Source organism: Mauremys mutica, chromosome 18, assembly GCF_020497125.1.
Source record: "Mauremys mutica isolate MM-2020 ecotype Southern chromosome 18, ASM2049712v1, whole genome shotgun sequence".
Lineage (NCBI taxonomy): Eukaryota > Metazoa > Chordata > Testudines > Geoemydidae > Mauremys > Mauremys mutica.
The window spans coordinates 5,239,301-5,254,976 of record NC_059089.1 but is presented as its reverse complement, the minus strand read 5'-3'; the positions used below and the strand labels follow the sequence as shown (position 1 = coordinate 5,254,976).

The 15,676-nt window shown below is 47.8% G+C and overlaps 1 protein-coding gene across 3 annotated transcripts in view; it reads right to left on the bottom strand.

Annotated features, from left to right (window-relative positions):
- The window catches only part of NSMF (NMDA receptor synaptonuclear signaling and neuronal migration factor), a 69,053-nt gene extending 60,397 nt beyond the window's left edge, over positions 1-8,656 (bottom strand). For all 3 annotated transcript variants that reach the window (XM_044992853.1, XM_044992854.1, XM_044992855.1), the window contains exon 1: positions 8,243-8,656. In XM_044992853.1, coding sequence (XP_044848788.1) covers positions 8,243-8,475 — 233 coding nt within the window. In that variant the 5' untranslated portion in view covers positions 8,476-8,656. The remainder of the gene's footprint in view (positions 1-8,242) is intronic.
- Between the last annotated feature and the right edge of the window lie 7,020 nt (positions 8,657-15,676).

Sequence of the window (15,676 nt, the reverse complement as noted above, 5' to 3'; positions counted from 1 at the left end):
CCAACACAAGTATACTATGATGGCTAGGGGTGCCTCAACTTGTATCGGTCTGGAACATCTCTAGGAGCGAGGTGGAAGTGCAGCTCCATGGTTTGTTCAGCCTTTGGCCTCTGGTGAGACTGCAAACAAGGGGACCAACTGTTATACAATATGGTCTTGTTTTTTCTGACTTGGAAACCTGACCACTGGAAACTGGGCTGCACTGCCTCGTTTCCGAGAGCTGCCCAGTGGCCCTGAGATGGCTACCAGCTTGGGTCAAATTCAGACTGGCAGCCTAGTGGAGAGAGCCTCTACATTCCAGTCCCAATCAATCTTCTGGTCCTTTTTCTTTATGTTCCAACATGTTAGCAGCCCCAGCTCCTACAATATGAATAGCCATCCATTCACCTTACCCCAAGCTATGGGGCTCCCATTACACTTCCTCTGGTGCTACTGAACAGGATTGTTTAAAGGTAATTAAGACCAGTAAAAATAAACAAACAAGCTCATGACAATAATTACATTTACAACAAGTAGGTAGCAGAGTAAGAAGGTGACCTACAATGGGGACAGCGCTCTCTCTCTCTCTGCTGGAGTACTTTTGTTATCTTTCTCCTTCGGAGGTGCTTGACCTCAGAGTAAGCCTCTGCCTCTCAAGGTGAAGCTGCAGTTGCTGCCGTGAGAGGCTGCTTGTGAAAGCAACAGCACTTGTGCTCAAATTTACACTTACTCAGCTCCTGACTTCCCTTCTATTCTGCCACTTGATGACAGGACAGTGCAACAGCCCTTCACCCATGCAGTCAGGAGTTTTCCTCGCTGCATATATACACAATCTCCCCAGGGTGTATTCACAAGTGTGCCTGGCATAGGTAAGGATGGAAGGCCCAGTTGTGAGCCGCAAACAATATAACACTGGGAATGGAGACTATCAGAGAAGTAAAGAAGGGAAGCGATCTGATTTCCCCAGGACTAATAACTTCAGCATTGCAGGATGCAAAATGTATTGAGCTGGAGAGCTGATTCCACCTGTGAAAGCAGCAGGGCTTTGTTCTCTGCTTAGCTACACATAGCAAACGTAGTGTGCTAAGGCTTTGATATGGTCATCCACTCCACACACTTGTCTAGTCCAAAACCTGGATGTTCCCTTGAGACAGGCTTGTTTTGGGGGCAGTGCTCCCCTCCTCTGCCTCCCTGAACAGCCAAGTACAAAGCAGAGCACCCACTGCAGCACCCCTTAGGAGAGTGCAGCATGCCTTTGTTACAGTGGGGGGCTGGGGAGGGGCAGAGATAGAGCCCTACTCCATTGTCAGGGTAGCATTCCAAGGGGCACCAGCAGGAAGCCACCCTTGCACTTGGGACATTCCTAGATTTCAAGGCTGAAGGGACTATTGTGATCATCTGGGCTGACCTCCAGTATAGCACAGGCCAGAGACCTGCCCCAGAATTGTTCCTAGAGTAGATCTTTTAGAAAGACATCCAGGCTTGATTTAAAAATGGTCAGTGATGGAGAATCCACCAGAACCCTTGGTACATGGTTCCAGTGGTTAATTACTCTGACTGTTAAAAAATTATGCCTTATTTCCAGTCTGAATTTGTCTAGCTTGAAAACTTAGGAGGATGCAGGGGCTGCTAATGTGACTGACCCATGCCTCAGGGCAAGGGTGAAAGTAACATAAAAGGCTCACTGGTACGAGGTCCAGCTCCGGGACCCCGGAAGGGGTGTGGGGCGGGGGGGGGGGTCAGCCTCCCCCAGCCAGCCCTTCTGCACTGCCCAGCCCAGCCCAGCATCACCCAGGGCTCCGGCACCAATTTAAAAGGGCCCAAGGCTCTGGCCACTGCTGCAGTAGTGGCAGCGGCAGCCAGGAGCCCCAGGCCCTCTTAAATCGTAGGGCCCCAAGGCAGCTGTCCCTTTTCCCCCTCCCCACCCCGTTGGTGGCCCTGGGGGGGCAAACGGGGCAGCGACGTTAAAACGCTGCCCTGGCAGTGCTTGAACAGTGGCCGTGTACAGACCCGTACCGGCCCGTACCTGTCCACTTTCACCTCTGCCTCAGGGACATAAGAACATGAAAACAGCCATACGGGTCAGACCAAAGGTCCATCTAGCCCAGTATCCTGTCTTCGGACAGTGGCCAGTGCCAGGTGCCCCAGAGGGAATGAACAGAACAGGGAATCATCAAGTGATCCATCCCCTGTCACCCATTCCCAGCTTCTGGCAAACAGAGGCCAGGGACACCATCCCTGCCCATCCTGGCTAGTACCCATTGATGGACCTATCCACCATGAATTTATCTAGTTCTTTTTTTGAACACAAGCAGGGTGAAGGCTCCTTGTGCCCTCCCATCCCCTTGCGTACCCATCCAGGTATCAGCCACAATACAGCCCTTGCATTATACAAGTCCAAACTTAGGAACCTGATCCCAGGAATCCTTACTCATACAAGCAGTCCTTGTTCACATGGTGTCAATGGGTAACTCACACGAGCAAGGGCTACTTGTGCGAGTAAGGATTTGCAGGGTCAGGCCCCTAGGGTGCCATTCCTTTGTATGCACGTAATGAGGCTTCACATGCATGAAATGAAGAGACCGCAGGGTTAGTTGGTTGGTTTGGTGTGTGTCACAAATTCTTCCTCTGCATCATTCCATGTAAATGATCTATGTGGGGAAATAAGAGCTTATCAGCTCTCACCCGAGTTATGCTACATGTGCATGAGGTTTTATATAAACAAAGAATTTGGAATTATTCAGATTAACCCCAGAGGATTGCCCAAGCAACAGAAGGTTGGCCTTCAATAAGTTTTAAAGTTTTTAAGTTTAAGTTTTAAAGTGCGGTGTGGCCATGTCCTTCCCTCCTCCCCCACCCCTCCTGGGCTACCCCCATTTGTGGGATGAATTAATAAAGAATGCATCAATGTGAAGCAACAATGACTTTATTGCCTCTGCAAGCGGTGATCAAAGGTGGGAGGGGAGGGTGTTTAGCTTACAGGGAAGTAGAGTGAACCAAGGAGGTAGGGGGAGGGTTCATCAAGGAGAAACAAATAGAACTTTCACACCATAGCCTGGCCAGTCATGAAACTGGTTTTCAAAGCTTTTCTGATGCACAGTGCGTCTTGCTGTGCTCTTCTAACCGCTCTGGTGTCTCGCTGCGCGTAATCAGTGGCCAGGCGATTTGCCTCAACCTCCCACCCCGCTATAAACGTCTCCCCCTTACTCTCAGATATTGTGGAGCACACAGCAAGCAGTAATAACAGTGGGAATATTGGTTTTGCTGAGGTCTGAGTCAGTAAACTGCGCCAGCGCGCTTTTAAACATCCAAATGCACCTTCTACCACCATTCTGCACTTGCTCAGCCTATAGTTGAACAGCTCCTGACCACTGTCCAGGCTGCCGGTGTCTGGCTTCATGAGCCATAGCATTAAGGGGCAGGCTGGGTCCCCAAGGATAACTGTAGGCATTTCAACATCCCCAATGGTTATTTTCTGGTCTGGGAAGAAAATCCCTTCCTGCAGCTTTTGAAACAGACCAGAGTTCCTGAAGACGTGAGTGTCATGTACCTTTCCAGGCCATTCCACATTGATGCCGGTGAAATGTCCCTTGTGATCCACCAGTGCTTGCAACACCATTGAAAAGTACCCCTTGCAGTTTATGTACTCGCTGGCTTGGTGCTCCAGTGCCAAGATAGATGGAACCCTTATCCCTATCGCCCCACCACAGTTAGGGAATCCCATTGCAACAAAGCCATCCACTATGACCTGCACATTTCCCAGAGTCACTACCCTTGATAGCAGTCTTTTATTGCGTGGGCTACTTGGATCACAGCAGCCCCCACAGTAGATTTGCCCACTCCAAATTGATTCCCGACTGACCGGTAGCTGTCTGGCGTTGCAAGGTTTCACAGGGCTATCGCCACTCGCTTCTCAACTGTGAGGGCTGCTCTCATCTTGGTATTCTGGCACTTCAGGGCAGGGGAAAGCAAGTCACAAAGTTCCATGAAAGTGCCCTTATGCATGCGAAAGTTCCACAGCCACTGGGAATCGTCCCACACCTGCAACACTATGCGGTCCCACCAGTCTGTGCTTGTTTCCCGGGCCCAGAATCGGCGTTCCACAGCATGAACCTGCCCCATTAACACCATAATGTGCACACTGTCGGGGCCCGTACTTTGCGAGAAGTCTATGTCCATGTCTATGTCCTCATCAGTCTCGTCAGTGTGCTGCTGTCACCTCCTTGCCTGGTTTTGCTTTGGCAGGTTCTGGTTCTGCATATACTCTCGGATACTGCGTGTGGTGTTTACAGTGCTCATAATTGCTGCGGTGAATTCAGCAGGCTCCATGCTGATGATGCTCATTAAAAAAATAATGCATTTATTAAATTTGTGACTGAATGACTTGGAGAATTGTACGTCTCCTGTTCTGTTTTACCTGCATTGTGCCATATATTTCATGTTATAGCAGGCTCGAATGATGACCCAGCACATGTTGTTGATTTTAAGGACACTTTCATAGCAGATTTGACAAAATGCAAAGAAGGTACCAATGTGAGATTTCTAAAGATAGCTACAGCACTCGACCCAAGGTTTAAGAATTTGAAGTGCCTTCCAAAAATCTGAGAGGGACGGAGCATGCTTTTGGAAGTCTTAAAAGAGCAATGCTCCAATGCAGAAAATACAGAATCTGAACCACCACCAAAAAAAAAAAAAACCAAAAAAACCCCCAACTTTTTACTAGTGGCATCTGATTCAGATGATGAAAATGAACATGCGTCGGTCCGCTCTGCTTTGGATCGTTATTGAGCAGAACCCGTCATCACCAAGGACGCACGTCTTCTGGAATGGTGGCTGAAGCATGAAGGGACATATGAATCTTTAGCACATCTGGTACGTAAATATCTTGTGACGCCAGCTACAAAAGTGCCATGCAAACATCTGTTCTCACTTTCAGATGACATTGTAAACAAGAAGCAGGCAGCATTATCTCCTGCAAATTGTAACCAAACTTGTTTGTCTGAGGAATTGGCTGAATAAGAAGTAGGACTGGGTGGACTTGTAGGCTCTAAAGTTTTACATTTGAATGCAGGGGTTTTTTTGTACATAATTCTACATTTGTAAGTTCAACTTTCATGATAAAGAGATTGCGCTACAGTACTTGTATGAGATATCTTTTTCAATTCTATTTCTTTTGTTTTTTACAGTGCAAATATTTGTAATCAAAAATATAAAGTGAGAACTGTACACTTTTTATTGTGTTGTAATTGAAATCAATCTATTTGAAAATGAAGAAAACATCCAAAATATTTAAATAAATGGTATTCTATTATTAACAGTGCAATTAATCATGATTAATTTTTTTAATCGTGTGATTAATTGCGATTAATTTTAATTGCTTGACAGCCCTAAAAATAATCTGAACTATATTGCCTTCTGCACTGTCCATTTCTAACTACATCACTTCCTCTCTTCTTACCCCACTATTACCATCACTGGGATTTAATGCTGTGCCTTAGCGCTTCAGAGTGACAAGTTGCTTTAAGTCTATTTGTCAGCGCAGCATCGACTGGGCTCTACAGAGAACTCCGCTATAATTTTTTCTAGCAAAAAGAGCCTGCCCCGGGTTGATATGAAAAGTTCACTTCCTCCAATCTGCTTAGCAGTGAACGGCTAAAACTGGGGAAGCAGTCAGTGCTACTAATGGACCTATTCCCTTTATGATTGTCCACATAATATCAGCCCAGCAGCCACTAGGAAGCAAAAGGCAAATATCTCTAGAGGGCTGCAGCTGCGTTTGCCATACAGCAGGGATGGAGCCAGCTCTCTGCCATCTTCATGGCCAATATTCCACAGTCAGTTTAAGATGTGAAGCTCATCTATATTTAAAAAAAAAAAATCCCAAGTCCCATCAAGCAACAGACAAGGTTTTCAGGATCTCCCAGGAGCCATAAGAACGGCCACACTGGATCAGACCAAAGTATCCTGTCTTCTGACAGTGGCCAGGGCCAGATGCTTCAGAGGGGATGAACAGCTTCTGGCAAACAGAGGCTCTGCCTGCCCATCCTGGTTAATAGTCATTGATGAACCTATTCTCCATGAACTTATCTAGTCTTTTTTGAACCCTATCTTGGCCTTCACAACATCCTCTGGCAAGGATTTCCACAGGTTGACTGTGCATTGTATGAAGAAATACTTCCTTTTGTTTGTTTTAAATATGCTGCCTATTCATTTCATTTGGTGACTCCTAGTTCTTGTGTTATGAGGAGTAAATAATATTTCCTTATTTACTTTCTCCACACCAGTCATAATTTTATAGACCTCTATTGTACCCCTCTTAGTCGTCTCTTTTCCAAGCTGAAAATTCCCAGTTTTATTAATCTTTCCTCATAAGTCTTACCATATTAAAAGGTAACAGGGATGGGCAATATATGCCCAAATTCTATAGCATGGATCAAGTACTAAGAAAAGAAAACCTTTCAAAGGGTAAACGTAATGGCCTGAGACGTTCCAAGAAATAGGGATATTTGGTAGGTTTGGCTTTTCACAGGATGGCTTTTTTATTACAGGGGGAATTGACGATCACCTCACTGGGAAAACTACCACCAGCCGTGTGGTCAGACATGCAGATGCAAACCAAACCAGGCAAACTCAAAGTATTTGCCATTTACAAGGAATGAAAGGATCCACTCTGATGACTAGCTCATTAAAACATTAAACCCCTGCCTCAGTGGGGCTGGCATTTGGCAGAGGGCATAATAAGCAACACCAATTGATGATGCTAGCAAAGCTGGGGAATATGCCCTGAATTAACTCTTTGAAGGTTGTTCATTTGAAAACAGTTATACGACACTTGAGAGAATTGCATGGTACAATCGTAGGTGCTAGCATGTCAGACATTTAGGAGTGAACTTTCAGTTTTGCACAGGATAAGCAAATATTTATCATATATTAGATATTTTTCAAATATTAGCCATATGTGTATAGGCAGGGCTGGCTTTAGGCCTATTCCACCAATTCTCCCGAATCGGGCCCCGCGCCTAAGAGGGCCCCGTGCCCAGTGAGAATCCCTTCTCTGGCTAGGGGCACCTTTTTAATTTTTACTCACCTGGCGGCGCTCTGGGTCTTCAGCGGCACTTCGGCAGCGGGTCCTTCGCTCGCTCTGGGTCTTCGGCGGCGGGTCCTTCAGTGCCACCGAAGACCTGGAGCGAGTTAAGGACCCGCCGCCGAAGACTTGGAGCACCGCCCGGTGAGTGTAAGCCCCACGTGTTTTTTTACATTTTTTTTTTAAGTCATCCCTGCCAGGGCCCCGTTGAAACTGTTCAAATTGGGCCCCGCACTTCCTAAAGCCGGCCCTGTTACTGTGTATGTCAGCATTTCTAGACTGCAGACGTACAATGTAGTGTCTACTGAAAAATGTTCCTACTCTAAGTAGCCATTAGTTACATTCCCTACAGAAGGATTGTTCAGAGAGAGAGATTCTATTAGCTTAATGCACCCATACTAAATGCAGCGTGAACTGCACTGTTCATTAGTCCTTAAGGTGCTCACTCACACATACAGTAACCAAAGGGACAGTGAGATTTTGCCCCACAGGGTGTTTCTGAGGAACACAAAAAGTTATGTCATTATATATGTAAAATTCATACACCAAATGTGATTTCCTGATTGCAAATCAATGCTATTAAACATTTGTTTGTGTTATTCCCATGAGTAATTTTTTGACAGGCCTCCCGCTAGGCAGGTGATTCCTTACACCTCATGTCATTTGCTATTTAAACCCACTGGAAAGCCAGAATAAAGCTAAAAATAAATAAGCAGTATTCTCCACTGGAGCCTGCAGGTTAAAGGGAGCAAGGAAACCAGCATCACATTCTCTCCCCACCCACACAAACAAGCCTGATTAAACTGACAAGACAGTTTGCTTTGCAAGGATATTACCTTGTCTGGAAAAACTATGAGACATCTAAAATGTTTGCATGTTCGGTGCAAACATTTTAGATTTTCTGAATTTCACCAGAAAGAAAGAGAGGAGACAAATGCAAACACCTGCAATACTGAGTCTCATTATGCCCCCTCACACACACACCCTGCCCTCTGCATATGCCCAGATTTCTTCTACACTGACATTTGTAATGCAGTTAGCCAGTCAGACTGCACACCCCAGGCAGCACGTTGAATTGTGTGGGCATTTCGCTTAGCAAGGCAGTGCCAGAATCTTCTTGGGTAGTTATTTTTAACGCACCCTTGCTATAAGCTTGTCTAGACCGAGGTTCTCACTCACCTAACTTTAGCTGCTACAGAAGATATAGCATCATTCCTCAGAGTCTTCCTCCTGGATACAGCTGTGCCCATATTCGCTGGGAGAAACGCTTTGGAGGCAGCATTCATTGCACAAAACCTCTGCCCATAACGCTGAGGGGAACCAGCGAGAACAAAGAGACGGCCAGACGTCCAGCAGTAAGCCCCGATCTGCTGCTTTATTCCTCCTGTCGCGGAGCCACGTGCACTCAGCATCCCAGCTTGGCATTCAAGGGGCCAAGCGCTGCCATGGCCCAGGATCTGTATCGCCTCCTGCCATTCATCTCCTGGCAGCCGGCAGGAGACGCACAATAGACCCGGCTCTTGCTAGTGAAACGCTTCAGCAAACCGCTGTTTCCCCGTGTGCTGCCTTCTCCTTGGCGGCTGCAGGAGGCTGGGAGATGGGAGGGTCCCGCTCCCCTCCCCCCGGGCTGACATCACGGAAGGCGTGTGAAGGGGGGGGGCAAGGGGCGCTCGGCAGCGAGAGGAGAAAGCTGGATGCGACCCAAGGACACCGGGGCAGCCGGCCAGGGGCAGCGCCGGCGAAAGGCCCCTGCCCAGCGCGTGCGGCAGCTCCGCGCACCCCGGCCCCGGGCCAGGCCCCTGCTCCGGCGCGTGCGGCAGCTCCGCGCACCCCGACCCCGGGGCAATGGCAGGGCCGCCTGAGCCCCAGCGCTGCGTGGTGGCCTTTGAAGGCTGCTCACGCGGGGGGAGGGCTGGAGCAGGGGGTTTCGATCAGCCCATTAGAAAGCCAGGGGCCAGCTGTGACATCTGCCCCCGGCTCCTGCCTTGTGTTTCTCTCTGTGTGCAGGGCTTTTGCAGCTGGTACGAGCTGTGCCTGCTTCCCCAGCGAGCGCCTCCCTTCCTAGGGCAGGCTGGGAACGTCAGTCCTTATTTTCAAACAATCCCCTTTTTAAAGCCATGCTGAAGCCATCCCCACATCAAAGTAGCCTTTACAGCACAGCAGCGTAGAGGGTCTGGCTGCTGCCTGGGGACAGGTCTCCATAGCCAGCCTTTTCCCAACCTGCAATTCCCAATCAGAGTGGGCCACCCAAATCCACACTCCGTTCTGAGAACCAGCCGCTAGGCTAGAAACCCTTGACCTTGAAAAGAAGGAGGTGAGGGAGCTACAGCCTGAGCATAAGGTATTTTTACAAACAAGCCCACTGAAATACCATTTATATTCTAACCTATACTGCTGCCCCTACTCAGTCCTACTGGGGAATTCGCCTTAGCCCTGTGACTTCCATAGTAGCAAGCTGCCTACCCCATGCCAGCCTCCAACCACCTTACTCCTAATGCTCTGCAAGGAATGATGTGATCTAGCTAACACAGGCAACAATAGTACTGGAGATGAGGTGGCCTGGGCTTCAGCCCAGGCTAGCAACCAGAGTATGCAGGCAGGGCCTTCAGCCGATTGTAGCCTGTGCTGAAGCCCATACTACCACGTCTATCTACACTACTATTGTGACCTGTGCCTGCACTACAGTCACACCACCACTTCCAATGAAGTAAAGTGCACTTGCAAAGGTGTGTTCTTAACTGGGGTTAGCTTTAGGCTGTGACCTGAGCTGCTAACCCAAATTTAAAAATGGAGTTTTGTGTCTTCATTACTATTTTAACTCAAGTTAACTTTTTTTTTCTTGAGAAGCAGCAAAGAATCCTGTGGCACCTTATAGACTAACAGACGTTTTGCAGTATGAGCTTTCATGGGTGAATACCCACTTCTTCGGATGCAAGTTTTTTTTTCTTTTTCGCAGTGTAGACATACCCCAAGGGCTGGCCTTGCAAAGCATTGAGTGCTCTCAACTCCAGTTAAGTTCAGTGACAGCTAAGGGCTCCCAGCATCTCAGCGGGAAGTGTGGGGGGGCTTTCCTGGACAAGGGGCTGAGCTAATGGTGGCTTCCTCACAGCCACTCTTTGACTGTTCCATGCCACCTCAGCCACTCCTCCAGCGCTCCTTTATACCACCACACACACCAGGTCCTGTGTATGTGAGACAGCCTAGGGATGCCTATGTCAGGGAGCTCTTCTGGCCCCACAGTAGCATAAAGGGGTCTCAGCTGGGGACAGAATCTGCCCCAGTGGATTTGAACTCTTTGTTGCATTTAGGGTGACCAGACAGCAAGTGTGAAAAATCAGGATGGGGGGGGGGGGTAAATGGGTGCCTATATAAGAAAAAGCTCCAAATATTGGGACTGTCTCTATAAAAATCGGGACATCTGGTCACCCTAGTTGTGTTAGGGGCAGAGGGAGACACACTGAAACCCTAACAAGGTGAAATCAATGCAGAGAGATTCTAATTGCCATCCAAACTGCTAACCCAGGACCTCCTGCTCTCCGTGTCCCCCAGTCCACACCCCTCACATACCTACAAGATAAACTCATTGGGGTATGCACATTTTTATGTAATTTGCATTATTATGACACAATAATAAAGAAAAGACTACATGATCACTAGTTAAAAACATCACCTGTTTATCTGGCCACAAAAAGGCAAATCATTTTCCATTCCTGCCTGAAATTCTTCATACAAATTAATGGCAGTTTCTCCATGCAACTAATCTGATTCTCCGTTTACTCCTACTGGTTTTACACTGGTGAAACTCTGCTGGTGTTAATGGAGTTGCCCTCTCTTTACTCCACTGTAAGTGGGAGGAACATCAGGCTCAATGGTGGGAAACCACTTCAGCATTTTTCTCCTGTAAAATGGCCGTTTTGTTGCAAAAACTGCAAAATTTCTCTACAGAATCAATAATTATTGCCATGAAAACATTTATTTCACTTGAAGGAAATGGCAGCCCTTTACCAGGCTGTAATTCATGAATTTTCAGAAAAATATCAGCTTCTGCACATGAATTTACCCACAGGCAGTAATGGCTTCAAGTCTTGGAGATGTAAATAAATAGATATTATGCCCTTCTGCAGCATATTTCTATGAGCTAGTTCAGTAGTAGTCACTTACATACTAGGGAAGAATATTTCCCTCCATTGCAGGAATTTCTGGGTGAAATCCCATGGCCTCCGGCAGGTCAGATTAAATGATCAGAAAGCTCCTTCTGGCCTTAAATTCTATGAATCTTTATATCATCTACATTTCTGAAGGCTCTTTACAAACATTAATATCTATCATTAATTCTCACACCCTCAAGCTGTGATGCATGGGTAAATTTTATCATCTCCATCTAACAGACAAAAATGAGCTTGATATGACAACACGCTGAACCAATTGTAGCCAGTTTTCTAGCCACTAGGTGTCACTGTTTTAGTTAAGCTTTTGGCACCGTTTCAGCCCATCTGTGTGACATTTGCGTCTCTCTGATCAGGCCCCTGAAGGGCTGGTGAGATTTACTTGCGGGGGCATTCTATGTCAAAAATATTAAAATTCTGCACACAATATTTTAAAATTTTGCAAAATTCTGCAGATTTTATTTGTCAAAACAACACTATATAATCATGCCAGTTTCAATTATTTTGGTAATTTATTTCAAAATACCTGTCAGCAAGTATGTCTGTAACAATACAGACACACAACAATTCTCCCAAGAGTAAAGTTAAAAACAACCCTATGACAACCCAGTCCTGTTTCTCTGCCTCCTTCCCCCACAGAGCCCAGCCGGGTGGCCAGACACCCACAACCCCTGTCCCTCAGAGCCCAGCCGCAGGGGCCCCCAGGCCAAATACCTGCACTCCCTCCTTCGCCCCACTCCCCAAGCCCAGCCACGGGGCCCCCTGGCCCAGATACCCGCAACTCCTTCCTCCCTAGAGCCCACCCATGGGACTCCCCTCCTCCCCACCCCAGAGCCTAGCCGTGGGTCCCCCACTTGCCCAGATACTCACACTCCCTCCCTTCCAGATCCCAGCCTTGGGGGGCCCTCTGGCCCAGATAGTGGCACCCCCTTCCCCCAGAGCCAAGGGATCCAGAGGAAGAAACAGCCTCATGCTGGGTCCCAGCCTTGCATGGAGTTTTGTGCATGCCACCCTCTCCTTCCCTCAGGGCATGCTGGGAACTGCAGCTGCCAGGAACCTCTAGCTCCGGAGTTACATTTGGAGCAAATCAGTGCTGCTAGCTAGCCACTCCTGCTCCTCCCTATTAGTGCTCTGCTTTGCCTTTTCTCTTTATGTGGGTCTTTCTCTTGTGATGATTAGGGGTCTATGCAGCATCACAAACCTCTTTTTTTCCTTGTAGGTATTATTTATTATTCCCTTTCTCTGAGTTTAACTACCTGATGACAGGTTTTAATACATTGTATACACTCAACAATCTGTGTTGAGATTAGATTCCCAGACATGGACCATTTCCCGCTGTTTGTTGGAAACAAATAGATAGCTGAGGCATGGCATAGCAATGGTGAAGCTGAGCAGGAATAGTCAGCCTTTCTTCATGTTATTCAGACAAACACAAATGCAGATTATAGAAATACACATACAGCCAAGCAAAGCAAGAGATTATAAAAGAACCTTTGAGGATTTTTAAAGGAAGGGTCACTGGACCCTTCACTGGACAATTTTGAAGATATTTAAGACATTTAAAAATAATTTTTAAGCAAAACCACCGGCCTATTATTTATCTCTGTGTTTTAATATTTTGCTTCCTTTAAAATTCTGATAAACAAACACCAAAACCAACAGAACTGCAGGCCTGAACCACTCTGGCCTGTTTCCTATCAGTCGCACACTGGAACATCCAAAAATGATTCAGAAGCATGGCATCACTGTTAAAAAAGCAAACAAAACCCAACATACCGGTAATACCAAAGCATCATACTCCTTCCTGCACACAGGGTTGTGGAGCACCCATTCCGGTTCTTATTTCCAAAACTCAACACCTCACTTTCATTGTACAGAATTGTGCCCCATATGGTTCCTGCTTTATAAAATCAAAGTATGGTTGTATTTATAGGCAACAGTCCATACAAATATTTTAAAACTTTAAAACATCCAACTAGTTAAAGGCTGAGTGAAGCACAGTTTCCACCATCGCCAGCCCCAAATGGTCAGAAATTATGAGTCAGGCCCCAGAAAATCATGAGATTGGTGAAAAATCATTCAATTTTTCAAAAGTAATAAATTTGGGGTTCTTTTTATTTGTCTGTTATTTACTGAGCCATTAGGTTACACTCAGGTCATCTTTTCCAGCTCTTCTCTGCAATCGTGAGGGCTAGAAACTTATTCTTTTTTAAACTAAAAGCTGAAAACTAAAAGCTGTCATAATCACCATCTTCCAAGAGGTGAGCTTTAAGAAAACTCCAAACATCCCAAGACTTGAAATAAAATGGGAAGAGTTGGCAATCCTGCACATCTCCTTTCCATCACTCTGGTTTTCATTGCTGCCATCTCCCTTTGTACGTATGCTGTCTGTTTAGACCAAACTCTCCAGGGCAGGCACCTGGCAGAGATGGTGTGCTGTGCCTCCAGGAGGTTCAGTACAGAAAGGCGCAGCCCAGGGAGGGCACAAGTGGCTTTAAACCACTCTTGACTCTTCTGTTCTAGGGTGCTCTGTGGTCCAAGGCTGCTCTATTTTACCGCTTCCACCCCCACCACTCCCTCACCTGCTTTGGGCTCGTCTCCAGCTCTGCCTCCTCCCGCTCCCAGCCCCAGGGGCACTGGAACAATTTGTATAGTGGAGGTGCTCAGAGCCATTGAACCAAACTGTAAACCCTGTATGTGATGGAAACCACTTCAAGCCAGGGGGTGCAGTAGCACCCCTAGTTCCAACATCTATGCCCAGCCCCACGCCCTCCCAAACTGAGGGCCCTGCACAGGGCAGCCTGCAGCTGTCCTGCATAAGGCTTGTGCCAGGGGAATTCTTGCCTGGCTGGCAAAGGGGCATTTAAAGCCCCTGTACGCTGCTGTAGCACATAGCAGAATGCCTCCCACTATTCCTGCCAATCTGTAAAGTACATGGCACACAGATGATAGTGGTGTGCTGGGCCTCTGATGACTTCTCTGCTGGGCTCAATAGTGGCACTTACCTAGCAGGGAAGATTAGTTCTCTCCACTGTAGGAAGCGCTTGGTGAAATTCTAAGGCCTGTGATCTGCAGGAGATCAGACTAGATAAGTGGTTCTCCATCATTGGATCCCCCACCCGCCATCTAACTGGCATCTAGCCAGAAGCTCCTTCCCATTTAGCAGCATGGGAGGGGCAGAGCCACTGTGGCCCCAAACTCCTGGAATAGATGGGCATAGCTCTCCCCTCTGGCTTTAAAGTCTATGAGTCATCTTTCATTCCTCACTCCTCTTCTGTCTCGTTCAGGGTCTGATTCATTTTGCTGCCTATGTTCCTCTTTTCTCCTTTCCTTCACTCTCCCACCCCTGGCTGCCCTATTAGCCGCTGCCCCACCCAGTCCTGACCCCTTCTTGAGTCTCCCAACTGAGGTCTCTCACCTCTTCTTCCCTGCTGGTGTCTCTGCCTGCTTCTGGCCTCTGCTCTGGGCTCTCTCTTTCTGCAGGTGCTCATCCAACTCGCCTTCCCCCTTTAATCACCTCCTACATGAGTGGGGAGATGGCTTCCTTTACGCGCTCTGGGAACAGGTCTCTCCTATGGTTCTTCCTTGCAGGCCTTTCCCCCTATATCGGGGTCTCTCTCTCGTCCTCCTACCCCACTTGGAATCTCTCTCTCCTTATTCTCCTTCTCCACTTTGGGGTCTCTCTGACTGGTCTCCATACTAGGGCTTCTCTCTCTCTGCATTTCCTCTCATTCCTCCATGGGAATCCCCCTCCCCATGCTGTTCCCAACCCTCGCGGGGTCTGTCTCCCCATCCCCATTTCTCTTACTTGGAGTAGCATCCCAAAGAGTCCCCACTAGGACTTTCTGCTCCATTCCCCACTTCCACCCCCAAGTGTGTGGGGGGAAGGGATTTCTCCTCTCTCTCCCTTGTTGCGGGGAATGCTAGGCCCTGACCCAGCTGCTTCCTGGCATGGGGTCTCCCTCACCCCCAGGTCCCTCTTGCTGGAGAAGGGAGCTGCAATAGGTGGCTCTGGCTTCAGATCAGGCACTCTGAGCCAGAGAGGACGTAGTCAACAGCCAAGGCAGGCGCAGACTCTACTAGAGCAGGGCCTGGCACCATGGAAGGGCTGCTCCTTAGTCGTCTCTTTTCCAAGCTGAACAATCCCAGTCTTTTTAGTCTCTCCTCGTATGGAAGCTGTTCCATTCCCCTCATCATTTTTGTGGCCCTTCTCTGTGCCTTTTCCAATTCTAATGTATCTTTTTTGAGATGGGGCGACCAGCACTACATGCAGTATTCAAGGCATGGTGGTGGGGGAGAAGCCATGTACCTGGGTCGCAGCCACCACTCCCAGGAGGAAACATAGGGTAGTAATGCTTGGTGACTCTCTTCTGAGGAGGACGGAGGCACCCATCTGTCACCCTGACATGGCATTCTGGGAGCTATGCTGCCTGCCAGGGGCCCATAT